At 37.0% G+C, this 23,681-nt stretch overlaps 1 protein-coding gene across 8 annotated transcripts; it reads left to right on the forward strand.

Moving 5' to 3' along the window:
* The first annotated feature begins 21 nt into the window (after positions 1–21).
* KIAA0753 (KIAA0753 ortholog) lies at positions 22–23,036 on the forward strand. 8 transcript variants are annotated; one of them, XM_048074161.2, is made up of 17 exons: positions 22–156; positions 936–1,172; positions 1,885–2,497; positions 3,753–3,859; positions 4,135–4,197; positions 5,010–5,225; positions 6,406–6,604; positions 8,066–8,295; positions 9,467–9,636; positions 11,002–11,118; positions 14,219–14,308; positions 14,545–14,632; positions 15,989–16,159; positions 17,190–17,265; positions 18,906–19,026; positions 19,202–19,426; positions 21,405–23,036. In XM_048074161.2, the coding sequence occupies exons 2-17, from the start codon at positions 1,083–1,085 to the stop codon at positions 21,520–21,522; spliced, it is 2,694 nt and encodes an 897-aa protein (XP_047930118.2). In that variant the 5' UTR covers positions 22–156; positions 936–1,082; the 3' UTR covers positions 21,523–23,036. The 8 variants fall into 8 exon arrangements, 7 of the variants coding, with proteins under 7 accessions (XP_047930118.2, XP_013048972.3, XP_066835543.1 ...); XM_013193518.3 differs by lacking the exon at positions 22–156 and adding an exon at positions 298–598; XM_066979442.1 differs by lacking the exon at positions 22–156 and adding an exon at positions 298–598 and having other exon boundaries at positions 15,992–16,159.
* The last annotated feature ends 645 nt before the right edge of the window (positions 23,037–23,681 follow it).

The raw sequence follows: 23,681 nt of genomic DNA on the forward strand, positions 1-23,681 counted from the left end.
CCGCTTCCCGACGGCCTCTGCGGCGGCGGTTGCCGGGAGCGGGTTTGAACCGCGACCCCGGTAGGCCGGGGCCTGGGCTCAGCCGATGCGCGCGGGGCGTCGCGGGGCTTCCCGCCGGCGCTGGTCTCGCCCGCCCGCCCCGGGGCGTGCCGTGAGGTGAGGGCGCGGCGGGGGGAGCTGGGCCGCTGCGGGCTGTGTCTGGCGGGCTGGGGCGCGGGGGCGGCTCGGGCGGCTCGCCGCGTTCCGCCGCCTTCCGCCGCTCGTCCCTGGGCGGCGGGCGGGAGGTCGCGCTGCTCCGCGCCGCCCCGCCCCGCTCCGCCCTGCGCCGCGGGGAGCCCTCCTCGTGCCCACGCGTCTCGACCCAAACCTCCGGACGGGCGCGGGCACACAAGCGTCGGGGTTCTCGAGTTGCGCGAAAACAGGAAAGAAATACGCGGTCTGGGTTAAGGAGCAGAGGCGAAGTCCCTAATTCAGTCGCTAAAGAAAGAAGCAACAGCGTTAGACGCTAGATCCTCCTCGTTTTTCAATTCTTGAAGTCAAATGAAAGAGAGAAAATTTTCTGATCGTCTCTGCACATCACTTCTATTTTGAATCCTTTGTGAGTGTGCCCTTGATCAATGTTTCTTTGACACAAATGTACGGGCGCTGCTGTCATGACCACTACCTTAGTCTATCCTGCTGGTCAGTTTTCATACTTTTACAGTACAATATTTCTTTTTAGGGTAAGTAATAGCTAAAAAAGTTCTGCGGTGTTCTTATGAATCATAGTGTGAGCCTCAGAGCCTGTAAAGGTGCTCCTCAGCTCTCCCTGGGAGTGTGTAAAGAAGGATACAAACTGTAAGTTTCACATTAAACAGTAGGAATATTCTTCCCATTCTGTGTACCACCTGTATAAATGCACATGATATATTTACTATTTCTCTGTGTCTCCTCAGGTTGGTTCTCTTGTTATTCACATCACACCCGGGATTCCCTTTGAGAAGCAGAAAGAACATATAACTTGTCTATAATTACAGTTATCCTCATAGCTGTAATGGCAAGCAAAAAATAAATAACTCAGTTTTCAGCATCAAGTCAATGTGATGGGACCAAGCAAACCATCTTTGTCTGGTGCTCCATTTGCATCCACTACCCAGCTATACAGGAACGAAGGAAAGACTTTACAAACCCAGGTATTGTTTGACTTTTGCAGCAATGCTGAACTGCTTTTCATTTGTGATCATTACAAAAAAGATAATCATGACGCACTTCCTGAGACAGGAGCGACTGTCAAATCTTCATACTTGTTTTCATGATGCTGTCATACATGATCACAACACTTCTCTTCTGTATAGAACAGAAATTATGCCTTTAAATACTATTTACCTGCCTTAGCCTTTGCTTTACCACATGGTAACAGAACCTAGAAACTTTATTCTGTTACTGTAGTTTAGCTTTCCATTTCTTCTTCTCCGTACACCTCCTTCATAATTCATAAGTTTAATAATGGCTGACTTAAATCAGTGTGATATAATAAGAGCAATTTATATTATTAATTTTAATTGTTATAACATTAATTTCATTGTCAGAACTCTTTAAAATTTTATAATGGCATTGTCCATTACCCAGTCATTTTGGAGCAGACTTTTCATTGTGGGTGCCCGTACTAGGGTGCAGATAAATATATAATGTTATTTACAAGATCTATGTGCTTAATTCAAAATACTTTTGAGCACTGGCATTTATCTGATTGGAGGGGCTCCTTTCATGTGTTGAAGTACCATCATGACAGAATGCATTCTAATATGAATGAAGATTTGTTTTCCTTACTGTTGTACACTAGAGATGCATCACCCATGTAGAGTGTTCTCCATAACATCAGTTTCTGTTTACGCTTTGCAACAGCTCCAGTTTAACAGAAATGTTCCTGCAGTTCCAGAGAACTTGGCTCTCAGATTCTCTAACCCCTGTCCAATTACAATAGAAAAACTGAAGTCATCCAAGGATCAGAGAAATCTATCTGGAAGTGACAACTCCAGCATCAAAAGCTCTGGCAAGTTTTCAATAATATCTGAAGAGAGACTAAAACTAGCCATTCAGCTAGCCAAAAGGGACATAAAACGAAAACATCTTGAAGAGCAAGTGAAACAGAAAGTATTAGCAGATGCTGTCAATAAATCATTGTTGACTCAGAAGTCACAGCAGCAGAAGAATAAAGTATTTGAAAGTCCAGAAAAGAAAAATGTGCTGAAGTCTCAAACTGAGTTGAAATATCAAGGGAAACTTGGTCAGCCTTCCAGTGTGGAGACTACCACCTCTGGTGCAAAAGTTTATCTCTACACACCAAGTGAGGGAAAGCTAACACCAGCTGTTCTGGGCTCTTTACCTGCTCATAACTTGAGACCAGACCCCAAGCCAAATGTTAACAAAAAAGAAGATAAAAGTAGGCAGGAAATCCAACGGCTACAAAAGGAATTGAGAAGTTGTATCCAGAAAATAGAAGAACTGATTAAAAAAGGTGTAAGACTGAACAGTAATTATTTTATATAAATATATGATAGTTGGTTAATTTGTTCTTCTTTCTCTCTTTTTTTTTTTTATTTGTTTGTTTATTGGCTTGGATTAGAATCTGTGTTTAGTCTGGAATTTTTGAGATATACTTGAAATAGAAAAAAGCTAGAATGGCTAGCCAGCTTAGGCAATAATAAGGTTTAATGTATTTGAGTGTTTGTAGTGAGTTCCAGTCCAACCTGCAATGACAGTATAGGCTATTTAATAAGTTGGTTGAAAGATATTGGTGTAGATCTATTGGCTCGATCTTCAGACTGCAAAAAACAGTATCATAATTAACTACATCCTGAGCAGTGATAAGAAATGGGCCAACAGTTGATAACGTCATTTCACAATTCTGACTCACCTAATTTGTAACTGTGCAGTATCATGATTAGCGTCCTTTCTGACACTGTGTTGTGAGGTAAGTCCAGTTAGCAGCAAAACACTACACAGTCATTTATGCTCATTCCCTCCTCCAGCAGGACAGGGGAGAGAACTGGAGGAGCAAAAGTAAGAAAATTCATGCGCTGAGGTAAAGGTAATTTAGTAAGTGAAGGAAAAATGAAGAAGAAAAGGAAAAAAATTTGTTTCCACCAAAACAGCTTTTTTTTTTTTTTTTTTTTAATTGCTGAGCATGACATTATATGGCACGGAATATCCCCTTTGGTCAGTTTGGTTCAGCTGTTCCAGCTGTGTCCCCTCCAAACTTCTTGCACCCAGCTTACTAACTTGTGGTCAGAATTGGAAAAAAGAGAAAGCTTTGGCACTGTGCTAGTGTTCCTCAGCAACAGCCAAAACACCGTTGGTTGTGTTATCAGCACTGTTTTAGTCAATCCAAAACAGCACCATACATGCTCCTAAGAAGAAAACTAACTCCATCCCACCCAGACTCCACTACACATTGTATTGATCCCTTTATAATAACTATCTGGTGGTTTAAACATTCCTAACTCTGAGTGTTTTACCTGCAAGTTTGTCATAAGATTAAGGAGTCATGAGTTATTTTCTAAACTATATCTGATAAGCTATATTGTATGAGAATATTTAGTCAAATGCTAAGTAGATATATGATGTAGCATTAAAGTAACTAGCTTGCGTTACTGCTCAGGGGAGCCCTGCATGAAAGAGGCTTATTGCTAACCTATGCTCATTCATTTGGCTTAAACAGGGTTTTCACAGGTTAAATTAAGATATATAACTTTGCATTTCATGCTTTTTAGAGAGAGATGAAGAAATTTTAAATCGTGATGAAGAGCAACAGATTTGCACTCGAAGACAGAAACAAGCTTCACGGTCAGCTCGGATGCTGTATGTACTCCAGCAACAGGTACAACCAGCATTTCAAATTGGGATGTTTATTATGATGAATTTGACAGAAATGAACTGAAACAGGAGAACTTGATCAGGATATGTCTGTATTTCCATGGCATTCTAGTTTGGATCTGAAATGGTGACTAATTTCTCGTGACGGGTTAGAGATACAAGCTATTAGAAAATATGGACTTTAACTCAGATGTTACAGTGAAGATTTATTGTTCATTTATATACATAGAGCTAATTCTAACTGACTTTCCCTAATCCCTCTCCTTTCTTGATAAACAGGTAAAAGAAATTCAGGATGATTTAGAGAAACTGAGTCCTCATGAAATCAAACACACTAAAAAGGTAAGATGGAATTATCCTTTAGGCTGTCAGTCACTCACTGACAGAAAGCTTCTTAGTTAATTCAGTTTGCCAAATGTCACCTTGTCTAAGGTACATCTGAATTCTCTCTAGAAGGATGATTTTCCTTGTGCTTGGCACCTTTCATTCTATTCTTAAAGAGATATGTCTCACTTGGTTTCATGCTGCCTTTGCTGCTTTCCTCTCCTCAGTTCTTGCCTGCCTGCAGTAGACTGTAGAGGAGAAGGCTGTTGGTCTTGTGCTTTAATGTTGCTTCTAATTCCTCCTTCATTCTGTTTCCTTTTCTGAGTAACACTGTGTTCTACTCTTGACTATTATTTTTGACTTCCTGTTCATGTTACTCATTCTTATCAGCCATTTTTTCTGATTTTCTTGCCGATCCATTATCTTTCAGAAAGATAGTGCTGCGATCATTCCTACTGTTCTGCGAGTATTGTCTCATGGTTCTCTCGCACTTTTCCATCACCTGTATTTTTTTCACTAACACAAATTCTGGGGGAGGTAGAATGTTCTACAGTCGTGCTGTTGTACATTGGGGCCAAGCCTATGACTCTAGGCATGGAATAGTAGAAACATTGTAAAGTGTTACAACCATGCTATTTTAGCTGACACTAGCATGATTCTTGATACGTGGACTGCTGTGTAAGTACCTTTAGTAGGTTGTATAAACGCCTGTTTTATTCTGTTTCAAAAATGGCCTCATCTCCAGAAGAATTATCCCAAGTCTTGAGTGTTTCTATGTCCATATTCATAGAAATTATAGCTGTTAAAGCATTTATTTTTCATTTTTTCAGTCTCAAGCAGTATCCAGATTGGCAGCAGCACACAGAGGAGCTATACGAGCCTTGCAGGCATTTGCCAGTCAGTTTACTGATCAAACAGAGCAACTTATTCCTACCCACTACAAGGAACTGGGCAGTCTCATTCGACAGCTGTCTCTTTGTTCTGCCAAACTAGAAGTGGATTCTTCAGTTTCTGACATTATCATAGATATTTTGCTGCAAATTGAGGTAGGAATAAGCATTTTGTTTCTGCTAAAGAAGAAGAGAAATAGTGAAATAAAAGACTGTGTAAGCTATATCGTGTCTTCATGAAATTGCAGAATATCTATATTTTCTTTTTTTTTTTAAAGGCCATTTTCCTAATATATTAGCATGTTGCTAATGTTCATAAAATAATGGTGGTCTAAATAAAGTTGCGTCCTATTCACGGAAGCTACCTGTGGTAGTTCATGTTAATGCTTTTCCTGTCTTTATTGGCTGTCCTGGTAGAATGAAAACTGGTAGTGATAGTGGTAACAGAACACCAATTTCTGATTCATTTGCCATTTTCAGGATTGAAAGAATTGCATTTGATGTATTGGTGTACATTACGTGTCGATTGTTTTGAAATGCATGCTTTAGTCATCAGGATTAGTAGAGGCTCTGCTTCATACAGTCATGGCTGCAGAATTATCTAGGCAGAAGATAAAATTGTAGCTACAAGAGATACTGAAGCTCTGTGCCCTTCAAATAACTTTCGGTGATATCTGATGTTTTAAAACATGTTGATATAATAGAAAAGTTCTGATTTGCATTTCCTGATGCAGTTTCTAACTACCAGGATTCTTTTTAAGTAAGAACCTACATAACCTGAACTATTATGAAACCAGTATTTAATTCATTTGAATAAAAATAGCTGATACAATAGCCACAAGATATTTTATTTAACTTAAATATTGTTCTAACTGTAAGAGCTGTGTTGTTATTTTTGTTTTGAACTGCTTATTAGCACATTAACAGCGAGTGAAAATTGCCTTGGAAAAGGACGGGAGGTAGAATTAAGTTTGGACTTGTCATTGGAAAAAGAGTTCGTCTGTCTTATCGTAGTCATGTGGGTGTTCTTACTATCTGTAGTCTTTGTGTCCATTTCTTTTTGAATATGCTGTAACAGATAATTTGCTGGAGTTTTCTGTAAATAAAAAAAAGCAAAACTTTTCCACGTTACACAAAGATGCTTCTGCATGATCAAGCTATCAAGTATAGTCACTACAAAAAAAAAAAAACACCAACAAGAAAACAAACAAACAAAAACAAAGCCACACTAAAAAGTTCCAATTACTTAGATTCTCTTTAATTTGCTTCTCATCATTCTTCATTATCTCATAGGGTTTACTGAGAGAGTAATTAAAATTATAAATATTTCATGCAGGATCTGGATTCATTGCTGGAAAAGAAACAAGCAGCCAAAAAATCAAAGAAATGTCTTACAGCATCTCAGCACAAATCTCCAGTGAACACTGAGACATCTCCAGACAGAAAGCAGCTGACATCTCCAAAAGGAGAAAAAAAGTCTCTCATCTTAAAGGGAAAACATGGACAAGAACCTAGAAAATTTCCAGCTTCCAGAGGTCTCTTGATTGGCTTATATTTCATTTTTAAATAAACTTTATTAGTTAACTTACCATCTGGAGTTCAGTTTTGTAGTATGTTACATACTGCTGGACAGACGTGTATAACAGCCCATATGTAGTCATCAGATACACATAGCCTTGGTAGGCATTTTTTTCAGCAGTTCCCATGAGATGATGGGCCTGCAGGTTTATATGCCTCTTTCTAATTATATCGTCTTCATATTCTCATGTCCATTTCTTTTACAGTGGGCTATGCTTGGATTGCTTTTCTTCAGTGTATACCTAAATGACAGTTTAGAAGTTAACTTTAATGGTGCATAAAGAACATATCCAAATGCCTATGTGGAAAAGACTGTATAAATATATTCTTTTGACATGCTGAGTCATTGACTGTCTCCAAAAAAACTATCATTGTTTATAGGACTTTTAACAATGAATAGCATACTGAAGCTTTGGCTCAGAGTTTCATTAGTTTGTGCAGTTTCTCTACCTTTGAGGAGTTTTGAGAGGCATGGCTTTATTTTGTTCTTGACAATGCATTCATCCCTTCTGCACTGTAGTCACACTTTCAGTACCTAGAGACACATTGATAGTTGTCTTTGTTTTTCACTGATAGAAGTCTTTGTTTTTCACTACCAGATGGCCGTGCAACCTTTGGGAATTGGTTTCCTTTATTGTTCATTTACCTCATATATGATATTAAATGAGCTTTATTCTTTCTCACCATCTTTTGAAGTAAGGTTACTAACTGACATATTTTGCCACCTCACGAAAACCATTATAGATTACTACATTATTATATAGCCTCTGTAATTGACCTTATGTGATATGGTTTAGTGGAGGACTTGTTAGTGTTAGGTCAGAGGTTGGACTAAGTGATCGTGAAGATCTCTTCCAACCTAGGTGATTCTGTGATTATTCTTATATGGGGTGTCTCTCAAATACATTATGCTGCTTTTTATCAGAAGAGTAAAGTTAAGGGGGAGAAGACTACTATGACATGAATTTTTTTTGGCAGTCCAGAGAGAGAGTATATTGACAAGCATTTTTTGGTTTTCATGTATCTTGTGGCGAAAAATACGTTGTTTTTTTAAAATCATTGCCTAGACCTCATATAGCAATGACTGTTCAAAGGCTTTCAAATGATTGCATGTGTGTGTATGTATATAGAGAATGTGTGTATATTTTCATGTACACATAGATATACACACACACAAAGCAAAATTTCCTTTTCAATGAAACAATGTAATAAGCCAGTTTACTTAATAGTTGGCAGGAAATACAAGCGGGTTTTTTTTTTTTGTTTGTTTTTAATTTTGATTTTTTTGAATTATGGTAAAGCTTTGAATTTTGTTATTAGGTATACCTAGCACAACAGAAATGTCAAATGCAGACATAAACATGATTCTTGCCCCTTTGAACTTCCAGTTGAAAATTTCTTTTTTATTTTTGATACAGATAAACATCAACGTGTTACAAATATTTCAGCAGTTCAGAAGATGAACAGTCATGCTCATATATTGCACAATAAATTCCAAGAAGAAAATGATCTACCTACTCCAGAGAGAAATGCCGTTTTAAAAGGAAGTATAGATTCACGGTTGAGATCTAGAGCTGTAAAAAAGGATCTCATCCTTGAAAGTGGCCCTTTGAAAAAGAAAGACGTGATATTACCTGCAAAATCACAGGTATGGAAGTGATAAAAGAATTTTATGCTTTCTTCAAATTGTCCCCTGGGATTTGTTATTTATTGTAAGGCACAGTCAAGCTTTGTACTTCCTCATTTTTTTTTATTCTGAGCTCAGAGACATAGGGGGATAAATTCTGTCATGTGCCTGTACTATTTCTGGTGTTTTTATTTTATCAAATGTTTTTTGAAAGTAATGTTATTGCTCATTAAAAATGCACTGTACAACTAGGAACAATGAGTAACAGAATGAACAAGGAAAAATATTTGCCCAAAACTAGTTTCATTTTTGAAATTAACATGGTTATTTTTCAACTTGGAATTAAAGATTAAGTATTTTCCCCTTATTGGTCATCCTCTGATGCCTTCTGTGATAGTGTTGTGCTAACTTTTGGAGGATATAATTTAGGCAGATTTTCTTCATTGATTATAGAAATTATAAAACTATGCAAGACAAATTCTGGGTTCTGATAAATCCTTCCTCCAGTCAGCAGGAGGCTTCTGTGTTGCAAACAAATGAGTTGTTTAAAAACTATTTTCAAGTGCTAATTTTTGTGAATAGTTCATTTTTTGTTCCTTTAAATATCTTCCTTTGTTTATATCCTTCCTTTGTTCCTTTAAATACCTTCCTCTAAATATCACCTTCAGCTTGAAAAACCAGTTCTGGTATTAGTAACGTGGATTTATGCATATGTAACTATTTTACTGCTTGCCATATCAGTGAGAACTGTAAGCAGTGTATGGAAGGCTAAACATTTCAATAATTCATACTGAAGGGACTAGTCCTGAATGTCTTTGCCACAAATGCAGATATGGCAATATTAGAGTTTTATTGCTGAGAGGAATGTTACCTTGGAAATCTTCTGTTTGGATTTACTCAGAGTTAACACAGAGTCTAATTATGAAAAAGTCCACAGAAGCTTTTTCCCCTTAAAAGCAACAGTGGACAAATTAGAGCTCCTTGCAAAAATTGTATTTGCAGAATTAAGCACGTTCTGTTTGGGCACAGTTGTACTTCCCTTTAAATCAGTTGTAAAACCTCCACATATGTTAACTATGCAATAAAGCCACCATACCTGACTTCAAGACAAATTCTGAAGCAGAATACAAAATACTTTCAAAAGTGAACAACAGAAGATGCATGTTTTCAATACGATTGTGTTAATTTTAAGGGAATGCTTAAACCTCTAAAACCAAGGCAGGTACAGCCTCAAGGAAAGCATGCCCAATTTCAAGAGACAACTATAGCTTTTCAGCTAAAAGAGAATAAACGACTTGTTAAGGAGAGCAGAATACCCTGGGTGCCTCCAAACCCTACATCTCCACCTGCTTCACCGAAACGGTATGTTCACAGTCTAGTGTTAACCTTACTTTTCTGTGGAAATGTTGCTGTATGTGTAAATAGTAAATAGGATGGATTGGGTCTGGCTCTCAGAGCATGAAGGCAAGTGGCACAGTATATCTCACAACCAGATGGTTGTATTCTTTTCTCACTCAGCATAAAGTGGCCCTATTCATACAGCCTGGGAAAAGGCATTGCCTTATGCTTTTTCCTGGATTACGTCCCAATATTGTCTGGGAGTCAGGCTGAAACTGTGCAGGCAACTGTGCTGTGCACTGACAGTGTACATAACATGCAGAATGGATGTTCATATGCCATGTTGGTGCTTGTGGTCTGGCTCTGATTTAGTTCTCCTCTAAAAAATATGTTGTTATGCTGTTTGTATCTGTTGGTCCTGCCATAATGGTTTTCAAGCTCATAAGCTAATTTCAATTCACACTAACAGAGGTAAAAGTAACAGCAATATGTTCCGTAAAGTGTCATGAAATTAATTATTCATCTAAATGAATAGTTCCTAGTAGTGCCTTCTGTGTGGGGAGTAATGTGATCATATCAAAATGTGTTACTGATCAGAGAATATATATAGCCTGTAAGCCTTTTGTAAATGGCACCACTACAAGAAAGTTTTTAGGGGCTTTATTTTTGTTTTAGGCATGCATCTCTGATCTGTAGTACATCAGACTTATTAATCCTGCAGTCAGAAAAGTAAGCATTTCTGATGTGCACATTTAATATTATTTGTAGTAATGTGTTCAGGGTTATTTCACTGTGGAAAAATGCTCAGGGATAAATGCTAAAAGAACTAGATCAGGGGAAAAAATCTCAATCAACATTGGCTGAACATGTCTTTTAAAAGTGATCTTTTTATTGGATGGAGTTATCTGAAATAATTATTAGTATTGAGTTATTAGTGAAAGGCTGTTCCAATTAATCCTTATATGCTGGAGGGAAGTCTCCTCATAGTAATATATTTGTTATCATTTGCCCTCTTCCTTCTAAGATCTTTTAAGAAATAAAAAATAAAAACAGATAATGTGGTAATGAAATAATTAAAACACCTGGAAATAGCTAGACCCTACATCCTCTTGTCAACACCTCTTAGGAAGATCGTTTGCAGGACTAGGGAAGAAATTCAGTGTGAACGTTACCAAACATGTCATATTGACCTCCTCTTTATGTTTCCACCATTGCATTTACACGGGCTTAGTTTTATGCCTCTAATTCAGCCAATTAAGATCAGAAGAGTTACCCACTGAGAGCTTAAATATGGTCTGAAAGGCATAATTTGAGCAAAGGTTAGTGCAATAATTATGTTTGCTATGAAAATAGTATTTTGTGCCATTAGTGTTTTCCCACCATTGACAGTGCTCACAGGATATCCAGGACTGCAAGTTCCAAGAAGCTCATTCATAAGCATTCAGCTTTGCAGAAAGGGAATACAGAAGAAAGAAGACTAGGGCTCATGGAAAAAGAAGCTCTCAGGTTGGCATGAATATTCCAATTGGAAACACTAAGTATTTTTTGTGTTTCTTTTTTTTTTTTTCTCTTGTTTGGAGCTGGTTTGATTCTGAGGGTAAATAGCCAGTGTTTTGTGTAGTTAGGCAAGGGTTGAATCAAGGCCAGGCTAGTGAATGCTAAACTGAGTTGCAGATGATTAAGTTATTTCACGTCCCTTCATGTGGAACTATGAAGTCCCCTTAGTTTAATGAGATGAAGCTTGCTTTTTTTTTTTTTTTTTTTTTTCCTACCTCTCTTTCCTTTCTCAGAGAAATTTGAGCCTTTTTTGGCCATGGAGGGATACTTTCCTTTCTCTCTTCCTCTTCTGTAGGGTTTGGAGTCTTATAATCCAAGTGTAACCTGTCCAGCATTTGGGACTACTCCTTTCATTAGGGGTTGGTTCACTTGATTTGCATGTGGTATAAAAATACAGAAAATTAACTAGCAGCATAAGTAGCAAGGAACAGGTGAAGAAGGATTCATGGAGTCCTTCTAGTGATGGCTAAACTGAGCTACAGATGATTAAATACTTCCATGCCCCTTCATGTTCAATTTCATGTCCCTTCATTGATAGAGGATCCTTTCGCAGAACAGGAATGTGGAAGTAAAACAAGATCTCCCTGGCTAAAACATGACAACTGACCATATTCATAATGTATTTCCTCTTGCTTTATGCTTATTCCTTTTATTATAGTTGCTGGTTACTTTTACTCCGATGTCCTCATTCCTGTTTTTGCAGTGAGTAAAAAAATGATTAATGTGCCTTAACACTGCCTCCAGGAGGATTCATTCCATGATCTTGCCAGGCACAGAGGTGAGGCTCACCGGTCTGTAGTTCACTGGGTCTTCCTTTCTACCCATTTTGAAAATGGGAGTGATGTTTCCCTTTTTCAAGTCACCAGGGACTTTACCTGACTGCCATGATTTTTCAAATATGATTAAGAGTGGCTTGATGACTATATCAGTCAGTTCCCTCAGGACCCTGGGATGCATGTTACCAGGCCCCATAGACTTGCAGTTGTTAAGCTGCATCAGGAAGTCCCAAACTTGTTCTTCGCTTAGAGTGGAAGGGACTCTGCTTCCCCAGCCCCCACGTAGAGATGTGGAAGGCCTGACCACTAGTGAAGACCGAGGCAAAGAAGTTAAGTACCTCAGCCTTCTCTATGTCAGTTGTTATCAGTTCACCGTCATCATTTGTCAGAGGCAGTACATTCTTCTTGGTCTTTCTTTTGCAGCCAATGTACCTGTAGAATCCCCTATTATTTTTTGCATCCCTTGCTAAGTTTAGTTTTGTCAGTGCCTTGGCTTTCCTGATCCTATCCCTGTACATCCGGACAGCGTTTCTGTATTCTTGTCAGGGCACATGGCCCTGTTTCCCCTGTCTGTGCATTTCCTTCTTTTGCTTAAGTTTGACCAGAAGGTCATTGTTCAGCCATGTCAGTTTCCTGCCTTCCCTGCTTGGTTTATTACATACAGGAATAGGGAGCTCTTGTGCTCTAAGGAAAATATCCTTAAAGAGTTGCCAGTTCTGATCAGCTCCTCTGTCCCTAGGGACCATGTCTCACGGGATCTCATCCACTAATTCTCTGAACAGCTGGAAGTTTGCTCTTCTAAAGTTCAGGGTCCTGACTTTGCTCTTAGCGAGGCCTGTATCCCTTGAGATCACGAACTCAACTCATGGTCACTGCAACCCAAGCTTTCTCCAGTCTTAACCTCTTCAATGAGTTCTTCCACATCGGTGAGCTCCAGGTCCAGTAACACTTCTCCTCCAGTTGGCTTGTCTAATACCTGAATGAGGAAGTTGTCCTCAGTGCACTCCAGGGTTCTCCTGGTTTGCTTACTGCCTGCCACGTAGCTTTTCCAGCAAACATCTAGGAGGTTGAAATCCCGCAGGAGGATGAGAGCCTGTGAGTGTGATGATTCTTGTAGTTGGAGCAAGAAGGCTTCATCAGTGGGCTCCCCTTGATCGGTTGGCCTGCAGTGTAGACCCCAACCACAAGGTGTCCTTTGTTGGTCTAGTCCTTAATTTTTACCCACAGGCTCTCAACCTGCTCTTGGGTGTTTCTCAGAGGCAACTCTTCGCAATCTATCCATTTCTTAACATAGAGGGCAATGCCCTCACCTTTCCGTGCTTGGCTATCTATCCTGTAAAACTTTTAGCCCTCCATTCCAATGTTCCATTTGTGTGATTTGTCCCACCATGCTTCCTTGATAGCAATTAGATCATAGTTGTAGATCATAGATCTAACAAAAAAATAAAATTAGATCATAGTCATGATGAGGATAGGCATTTGGGCACTGCACTGTTGAAGGTACAGGAAAAATATTTCAAAAAAGGCTAATTGTTTTATATGTATAACTTGAGTCACTTACTAATGTTTTTGTGTGTAGAAAGCTTTCTGTTTTATAGAAGTTGTTTTGAACTATTAGAATTGCAACAGAGAAGCAACCTATATTCCTTCCATTGCCCAAGATTTTGTTCTTGTTTGTGAAACTAACTTCATTAATTACTTATGTTACCTATGTTTTTTAAAGTGCCAGTTTGTTGTTATATTTTGCATGAATATTTCCAGCTAAATGTTCTCTGTTTTTTAAATGTGATTGACCTACTATCACAGTACAGCACTGAGAAAGAAAGTCAGTTCCATGAGAGCAAAATATATGTTTTTGACCTAGTCGGTAATACAGTCTAGGTTTGTTTATTTAAAATCATATTCAGCATCCTGTTGACCAGGGCTACCCAGGTTTAGTTTGCCTTGAAACTGCTGTTTCTGATATTTGAAACCAGCAGATCCAGACGTTGCATCTATAGTGGGCAGTGTGTATTGTAAGATGAGGAGCTTGTCTATCAAGGCAGTATTTGTGGTCAGCCATGAAGTTGCCTGTTTGCCAGTAGCAGAGGCAGAAATGAAGATCCCTTGTTCTCAAATGAATTTCCTGACTTATACCATCTTAAAGTCAGTATCACTTTTCTCTCTAAAGTTTTTTCAGCATTTTCTAACCTAATGTCCAGAATCAGATGATTTCATTCTCCAGTTGTTAGAATGTGAATTTTGTAACCCTCTGTATATTATTATTTTTGAAGACTAGCATGGCTTGAAGGAGGAACTTCAAGAAGAATGAAGGTTCTAACTGACCTCAGCAAAGGAGAAATGGAAAAAATAAAAAAGTTAAGGTAATGACTTGCTTTGAAGAGTTAATAAATATCAGATCTGATATGGCTTTCCCCTAATTCCCCCTACTAATATTAAAAACTTCCAATCTTCCCACTTACAGAAAAATTGGATTGATGTGTTTATTTGTTTGTTTTTTTAAATATTTTTAAATTATTATTTTCATACCAAGTTTCAGAATGACATCGTCATTTAGTTGTTTTTTGTTTTTGTCTTTTTTGTGTGTGTGTATGTGCAGGTCACAAGGTGCTTCTCCAACCCAGTATGTAGACAAAGTTGAGAAGGCAGTACAGAAACGCCTAGAACCTCTGTTGGATAGGGCACAGGTAGTACTTTCAAGCTCATGGCAGTATTTGAAGGATACATGGGTAAAGGGACAATACAAAATTTCTTTTCAACAGTGCAAGTAAGCAGTTTGGGGGAGAAACATCTAAAATGATTTATGTAGTCACTATGGTTTTGGACATTTGACAAATGTATTTCCATTTCAGTATGTGGGTCTTGAGTTATTTTAACCAAGTTTGGCAAAACTGCATTAATTATTTTTATCTTTTTTTTGGTAGTTTCCTGTCAAGTAGTATATAGTCAAAAAAGTTCTACACTATCCATGACTGGACTTGATAAGATTATTTTAATAATTTATACAATACCATATTTAATGACTAAATGTATTTTGACTAGTAATATTTATGACTAAAAATACAGACAGCTCGATTATCATGAGTAGATTTATGTTTTGTTAGCAGATCAATCTCTCCTTGGAAACAAACTGTCACCTGAAGTATTCTTTTTTTGTAAACCATCTTTCAACTCATGCAGCTGAGAACGCTTATTCTATCTGTATGTTATAAAGTAAAGGTGTTTGAAATTTATGATGAATTTTTATCTTTGACATGTGGCAGAATACATCTAAAAAAGTAACAATGTTTTCTTGAACTTAGCCATTTCCACTGGCATACGATACATCTTTAAAACAACGTCACTGTGTGGGCACACATGCCTTCTGAAGTATTTTCCTGTTTTAACTATGTACATTATGAAACCGTGGGAAACCTGTTTCTAACGTTTATTTTTAATATGTTGAGTCTGATGTGACCTTGAACGCATGAAGTTGATGGAGGGGGAAAAAATGTTTTCATATAAAATCGTACAGGTACATGAACAGTGATGTCATAGCATGGCTAATCGGTAAAATTGTACACAACTGAAACCTACAGCTTTGGCCTAGGTTTACCTGCTATGTATTTCTCTTTATGTACTCATTACTTCCTGGAGCTGCTGTGGGACTTTTCCTGTATGTTCAGTTAAATGTGTGTGTACTGTTTTGTAAGTGAGGGCCTTCACTTTACTTCCTTGAATCCTGGGTGATTTCTGAACCTGTGATGCCCCAGTTTAGGAATGAAGTTATGTAGCAAGCTTTATCCATATTCAATGATTTTATTGTTAGGAACATACCAAGCTGTCTTTATTGATTTGGCTTATTGTGTGAGTGGGGAAAAAAATATAGGAAATTATTTGGATTTTGATTAAAAGAAAAAGTTGAAATGACATTTAGATTATTACCATGAGCTGCTACAAGAAATGTTAGATATATAAACATTCTTTTTTTCCTGAATCTCTCTCTCTTTATCTCTTTCTCTCAGCTGTGTGATTTTTGCTTTTTTTTTGTTTGTTTGTTTTAGCAGGTTGCAGCAAATGCAGATATCCTGAGTGAGAAAGTATTGGATGATCTTTTAGAAGATACTGCTCAAGAACTCTGGAATACGGAGCAGCAGAAGAAACTCCAGGCTGAGGAGTTCATGGCTGACAGTCCTAGTCTAGAGACAATGTTGCAGAGAATGGAAGAAATTGAAGTAAGTTTTTATCTCTTGGTTGGTCTCAATAGTGCCAATTTCTTGTTTATTGACCATAAATTATAATATCAGTATCAATTAAGCAAGATCTGACTGGATCTGTGTATGAAATGGAAGACTTGGAAGAAGTTTCCACTTCAGCAAAAAATTGTGTAAGAATAGAAGGATGTTTAGCCTAATGGTCTTATTGCTAGCTTTAGAGTTGGTAGACCTGAGTTTGCTTACAACCACAAAGCTCTTGTGGCTTAGATCGTCATATGTGAGCAGAAGAATCAGAATCAGTATGGTGATAATGTAGTTGATTGTCTCACAAGTTGGAAAGTAAACATCAGTGATTTATTTTTTTTTACGTGATCCCAATATTCCAGTAGCATAAGCTTCTCAGGAAAACGTAGCGGTGATCAAAAGTATTCCAGGGGAATATGTGGAGGTCAGATAAATGCAGTTAATTATCCATCTTGCTATGTAAATATAGTTCGTCATTTACTTGCTTTGATCTTTCTCATACGTTGCTTATTTTTTTTTTATTTATTTTTTTAACTTTTCTTTAATAAGCTTTTCCAGAATTTTTGGTTCTAGTCTCATTTCAGAATTTCCAGTTCAGTAAAATCTTTCCTAAATTAGAACTACTGAGTTTCGTGCCATTGACTTCTACAGATCTATTTATAAATTGGAAGCATGAAGTTTACATTGTGCAGTATCTATATGAGGCACTTAAGCATGCATATGAATTCACTTTCAGTAAGACAGGAAGGGTATGAGGGCCCATCATTTTTTTTTTTTTTTAAGTGCTGTTGATCTGAAATGGGAGGAGCTGCTATGGTACTGGCAACTTGTTGAGTCTTCTGGTATGGCATTTTGAACAATATTTATTATCTGTGATTTCACCCCTCCACCCCTTTTCTGTGTTATATTAACTGTGAGAAATAATCTTACTTTGACTGTGACCTGTTTCCTATCGAGTGATAACTGCTACAGCTGAACCGTTAAGTATGTGTTGATTCATTACTTTTGTATTTTTTAAAAACAGAGATACCAGGCGGCTGTATGCAGGAGATTCACCCAGATTGTGTATAGTGATTCAAAGTTCTGGGCCCAGGAAATGGGTAAGTGTTTTTTCAGTGCAGCTTGTTTTTCCTGTAATCTGTAACTTTAAATTCAGATGTTTTGAAATCAAAATTATTAGATTATGTGTGATCAAATAGCACTATACAGACATATTTTTGATTATAGGTGCTCCTTTCAGAGAAGTGTTTCTGAAATACAGTTCTAAAATCAGTATTTAAAAGAGGAGAGGTCTCTTCTGTAAAAAGCCTGTCATTTTCTGTTTGCCTTTGTTGGGTTTGTATTTGTATGCAAAGGACTGCTACTGCAACTTGGCTGAATCTTTAACACATACTACCAATCATCATGTTAAGTTTGAATGTTGCTGTCCCTTTCTAGGCACTTGTCGTTCCTTAACTTAGATATTTTCTTTTCTACCAAATTGTAGGTAGTAATTTTAGTGCAGTGGAGATGATCTTCTACAGTCTATAACTGAATTACGTACACTGCAATTCATCTGTGAGCTATTTGATTCTACTCTAGAAGAAAGTTAGTTTACTTTCTAAGTTTGCGGTTTCCTAAAACCACTTCACTCTTTTTCTTGTTACGCTTTTGTGTCTCCCATTTTCTTTTCTGTACTTTAATAAATCATCAGTTTACATGACTTAAGTTCAAGTGTAAGTGTTAGTTAAGTTTTAATATAGTGGCTAGTCTGAAAGGCAGCATGTAGAAGGTAATATTATTTAATTAAGCTTAGAAGTTTTTTTCTCTTTCCTTATTCCTTTCAAGTGATGCTGATACTGTTTTTAGGTCTTGCCAGCATACATGCAAGTTTAATTCTTTTAAAATTGGATTTTTTTGAACAGAATTCATTATCCAATGTGTTTTAGCAGTAAGTATTTAATTCTTAAAAAAAAAAATACAGCTCAGATGCTTCCAGTTAGGATTAATCATATTTTACCTACTTGTTTTTATTGGATGGAAAATAAGTAGAGGAATTTAAAGTCCCTCAGACTAAAGATAATACCTAACTTTACATCAGATCTTTTTTTTTTTTTTTTAAATGAGAGGGACCCTAATAATGTTAGAAGAAAGTTGTTCATTAGTGAAAGCTAGCATTCCAAACAATAGCTGATATTTCCCATACATAAACCTGCACATTTTAGTATTGTTTGCCACAGTGACATGCTAATAAAGACAACTTTTCTTGTTATTTGCCCTGCACACCTTTGTTCTTTATCCTACTATTTGATTGAGTACAATGAAGCTACACCAATTTACCAAGCTGAGGCTCTGATCACATACCAACCTTAATGGAACCACGTTGTTTTAAACCAGGTAGAAGTCTCACAATAAGGCAGGTGAAGACAGGCCAAATCTTGTTGCGTTTTTTCCATATCTTGCCAAGCTCAATAGCCTACATTTGTTTTCAAGTGGTATTTTCTCTCTTCTCTAGAAGTATCCACTGATACAACAAACTATATTAAAGGTAGGATTTCTAAAATGCTCAGCTTTAATACACCAAGTTCTTGGAAATCCTATCTTGAGTTTACATTTTAGGGGGTTGTCAGCTTCAGTACTTCACTTACCTGAAGGATTTGCTTATAAAGTAAGCAAAAGTTTTTATAAAGTCTTAATTGCATTAACTGTAGTTTTTCCTTTTCCAAATAAAACACTTTTAATGTTATTTTCTTCCTTCTAGATCAACAAAGTGCATTAACAGCTAAAACACCTACATCTCCTCATCCAATTCACATAACCAAATTAACCCAGCACGTAGAGCCAGAAACAGACATTTTAATTGAAAAACTTTTTGATGACAAGTAAGTAGAATATTTGGCCCTACATGAAAGAAACTGTGGTGCATTTATGCTGTGCATCTTCATTATAGCGTTTTCATTGCAGGAAATTATGGTTCCTATTTAAAGAGGTATTCTGATCTTTCAAAAAGATAATTGGAAATCTAGTTCTGATTTAATGACTATTGTATATTTCCAGTGATACTGATGAAAACAAAGAAGCAAAGGAGAAATTGCCGACTGGAAATGATATTCTGGATCCCTGGACTCAGAATTCTCTACAGAAGGAGTGCTATATTTCTCTCCCTGTTACAAAGGATATGCTCCAGAGCATCAAGGATTATAACAGCAGATATGAACATTACCTAAAGCTCATTTTTCATGAGGCAGTAGGTGGTTTCAATCCATGGCAGATTGCTGAGAGGTATGTGAACTATCCATGTATTTTGGAAGTGAATGTATAGGCTGATGAACAGTTTTTTCTATCCTTATTTAGGAAGGGAGTGGGGAAGGGGCCATTTAAATTCCACATTGAAAGCCAGAAGCAGTCAGCTATTGGACTGTTTTTCCACTGGTACTTGGTGTTCATGGATTTTTAAGGTACTTAGAGAAAATTAAAGGATGTGGAAGCAGAATGTCCTGGAGGGGTGATTATTTTTCACATCTTTGTATGGTGTTACCACCAGAGCAACTGTGTGAAATATAAGGTAAATTACGTTTGGAAGTCTAAATCGGTGGAAGTGAAAATTGTCAATTTTAACTTGACCTCATTTTGCAAAAATTGGTATTCTATTGCTATAGAAAACTCAGCAAAGAATTGTCCACACAGCTTTCCTCATCCATTTCTACAATGAAGTCATGAATGAGTCTGTAGGGAGGCTTTGTAAAAGATCTAGCTGGTGAGCATACTCTGAAAATGCCTTAAACATGACATTTTCATTGTATCACAGAACACAACATGATGTTTTATCTAAAGATAGAAGGAGCTAGTTGCATTTGTCCATTCATTAAGTCAGTAGTATCAACAGGTAAATTGAAGGAAAACAGAATCAACTTTTTTTGTTAAGTAAGAAAGAAATAAAGTACTAGGAATTATTGTGCAATCTTTAATCTTTGTGGTGTGGGATTATGAAGTGTTTCATGGAACAACAATAGATAGTCTTAAAGAGACCAGTGGCCTTAGTGCAGATTTCAGTGCTTCCTCTTCCACAAATTTTGACACTTTCATGGAGCTCACTATGAGAAGAGTGACATAGGTGGTTTACCATCCCTTAGTAGAAATAGAAGAGGTGAAGAAGAAATAAACATTGCTGTTCATTTCTTGGCAAAGAAAAAATGGTTCACATTCATTCAGTGTTTGTTAAACAAACACGTCAGTGAAAGATGGAATACCCACCTTGCATTCACAGTTGAAAAAGTGTTTTGTTGTTTAATAAGAGGTACAGCAACTAAATGATATCACTGGTTTTCATTCCTTGCACATTTCTTGAGTGATTTTCTACAAATCATTTTAAATTTGTTTTAAATTTGTATTATTTATTTCAGAAATCATCTATTGAGGATAGATAGTTCAAAAACCAGCTCTTTCTTGGGACTGGCACATGGATTAAATGGGAGTGAATCTTCCCTTCTGACAGCTGAATTCCACTGCTGCCTTTTGCCTATGATGCATGTTATTTGAAATCAAACTACAAATGTAATCTGATATCCAAGATGTTTCATTGACTTACTTTTACCACGAGAGGGCATTATAAATCTTGCTGTATAAGTATTACAAAATGTTTATAATATGCCCATACTATGCTAAAAAGGTCTTGGATACGCTAACTTTATGATATTTTAGAATATTTGCAAAACTCTGAAGATACGTTTTCAAGAGACCAGTGAATAACTGTATTCTTACACTAAAATAATTTTCCTTTCTGTGACATCAACTGTGGTCCAGAGATCTCTGAAAATGGAAATTTCTCATCTCACTTTTCCTGAAATTCTATTGTTCTCGGTAAGGCCTGATTCGGTAGCAGCTAAAATCAGTAAGAAGCTTCCCATTTACTTCAACGGCCTTTGGATGAGCACAGTAGTATTTTGTTGTACTCCCAAAGCAGGATTAGTATCTGATAGTTTGAAAAAGGAAGCAACAGAGATCTGTTAACACCTCTAAGCCTGAAGTGTTTATCCTTTGCTATGAAGCAGACTGAGGAAAGAATTTAGGCTATCTTATACAACACATATTACTACATAACTTTTCTGTGGTAGTGGAATCTCTTCCTAAGCTAGGCAGTAGAAAGAAAAAAAAAAAGAGTATTGTTCTTTTAAAATTAGAGCATTTATATCAATGGAATGAATGACTGAAATTTGAAATCTGATCTTCTGAGTCTTTTTTTCCTTTCCTTCTCCCTCAGTCTTGCAGAAGAACTAACAGAAGAAGCCCTATGTGATGTGGCAGCAGAGCTGCAGGATGTTTGTGAGGATTATGCAGAAGCTGTGTTCACGTCAGAATTTTTGCAGCCAGCACAGTAATTGCTTTCAAGTCTGCCCCATTATCAAATGCAACGTCTGCCACAGTCTGTCTTACCGAATGATCTACTTTTCCATGTGTTGGTTGGTTGGTTGGTTGGTTTTTGACTGTGAGATTCTGTTCGCCAAATGAATTAAGTCCAAGAAGGATTCATGTCAGGTTCCTATAAAACCACAGTCATAATGTTTTCCTTTTCAGACCCATGCTGGGTGTATCAGGACTGGTGTTTGTGTTTTTTTTTTTTTTGGCTAGTGTTTCAATAGAATGAAGTAAACTGTTACAGATGAAGCTTATATATTTTGATAGGTATACTGATCCCTTTGTATACCTGTGATTACTTCATCCATTTTTATGTGTGATCTGCTGATGAGAATAAAATACTGTGAGGAGGCACTGAGTTCAATCTGTGACACGGACTTAGCTGCACTGCGCCTCAGTTTTCTTTCAGTGGACAGAATCTGACTTACCTAACCTCTCAAAGGAGTTATAGGTTTTAGTTTATTCTTGTCAGTAAAATGTATTGAATATATCTGATAGTTGTGTTGGAAAAAATATTCATAATTGAGCCCAGATGGAAAAGTCAAGAGTAAAAGCTGTTGGGTTTGCTCTTATCCTATAATAAAGATGTTGTCTGACCACCAGTGAGTATATGTAGTAGGATTAGTTCTTTTGGGGATGTGGCAATCTAAAGGAAGGATTTTCTTTGCACAGCATTAAGTAGATGTAAACTCTTTTCAGTGGCTGTGCACAGCCTGCTTGGGATCTTGCAATGAACTTCTGAATTAAGTTCTGAAACTTCTGGTTGTTTCAGTGTATCCCTAATACATTATACACTGGCAGATCAAACATTTCAAGAGAAGCACATGATGGAGATTTTTTTTTTTTTTCTTATATTAGCCTAAAGTATTAGCTAAATCCAGCATTTAGTGATCAAGCCCCACGGCCCTTAGTTTTCACTGTCTCGTTGAAATCAAGAACAAAATAAATGAACCATTGTCATTTCTGCAATATTAAATTAATTTTTTAGTTTCAGATAATCAGTGTACTAGTTTGGGTTATGTCTGGAGTTAGCGATGAGTAAGATTTATAGTATTTTTTCGGGGAAATACGAGCTCAATCCTGGAGCAAAAACCAACATGTCAGTCTGTTTCCTTTGACGAATTTACTTTCTGAAATAGTGTTCAACCTCTTAGAGAACAATCTTAACCTTCTAAGATTATTATTTCCTCTCACTTGAGCATATATTTTAAAATAACTAATTTTGAGGCCTGTTTTACTGTTTTTGTTCGCTTGAAATTTACATCAAATGTAATGATGTAAATGTTATTGTTGATGTGTCACTTTGCTGATGTGTGATTAATTTAAAACACTACCTTTTTATTTCTAAGATTATAGAGAGAAGCCTATTTTTAAAACCAAAATAGTAAAGATGTAGTATCTGTCTGTATCTGCATGTATGCTTGTGAAAATATTGTCAAGTTATTTTACTTTTTAATAAACAACACTTGTTTCGTAGGACTGAGCATATTTTTAATTTAGGACAACTTCCATCTGAACCCATTTGGAATGGTCAGCACCCAACATTCAAGGGAGTACATGGCAGCTTTACAAGAGTCAGACTACCATACGCCTCAATGTAACATGACTGTCTGTCAAAGTAAATATGTTTTCTCTCTTAAATCCCATGGTGCTGTGAGTGATATCCTCTGACTGATGATTCCAAAGTGAACTTTTATTGTGGATGAGATTTTGTGTTTTTTGGGTGCTTTCTTTAAGTAGAGATCTGTGGAGAGCAAAGGCCTTAGGTAGGAACCTTGATTTCATACTCTTCAGTCCTTCCTAAGAATTTAATTAATGGATTTTGTGCTGCATTATTTACAAATGTGAACTAGACCATTTAGGAAGTTTCTACCCTGAAAAATTTTGTAGGGCTTCATGTTGATAAAATTGACTGCGTATCATTATTTCTAAGGGACAAAGCAGAATAAGCTGAATAAACATTTTACATGTGCATAATTCTTGTCACAGTTAGGTTGATAGAGACTATATATAGGGCTGAAATGTGCAACTTCATACCATTGCAGGTGTTAACTGTGCATCTAATGAGCCATGTTAACTGAATGGGCTCTTATTTGAAGCAGACATGCATCTGAATCCATAG

The sequence above is a fragment of the Anser cygnoides genome, chromosome 18 (genome assembly GCF_040182565.1).
Source record: "Anser cygnoides isolate HZ-2024a breed goose chromosome 18, Taihu_goose_T2T_genome, whole genome shotgun sequence".
Classification (NCBI taxonomy): Eukaryota; Metazoa; Chordata; class Aves; order Anseriformes; family Anatidae; genus Anser; species Anser cygnoides.

Excerpts from the sequence above, each read along its gene's own strand:
- KIAA0753 (XM_048074161.2), top strand. The coding sequence starts at position 1,083 with ATGGGACCAAGCAAACCATCTTTGTCTGGTGCTCCATTTGCATCCACT. Across the intron at positions 14,309-14,544 it reads GAAAAAATAAAAAAGTTAAG|GTCACAAGGTGCTTCTCCAA; the intron begins GTAATGACTTGC and ends GTGTATGTGCAG. Across the intron at positions 17,266-18,905 it reads GTTCTGGGCCCAGGAAATGG|ATCAACAAAGTGCATTAACA; the intron begins GTAAGTGTTTTT and ends TCTTCCTTCTAG.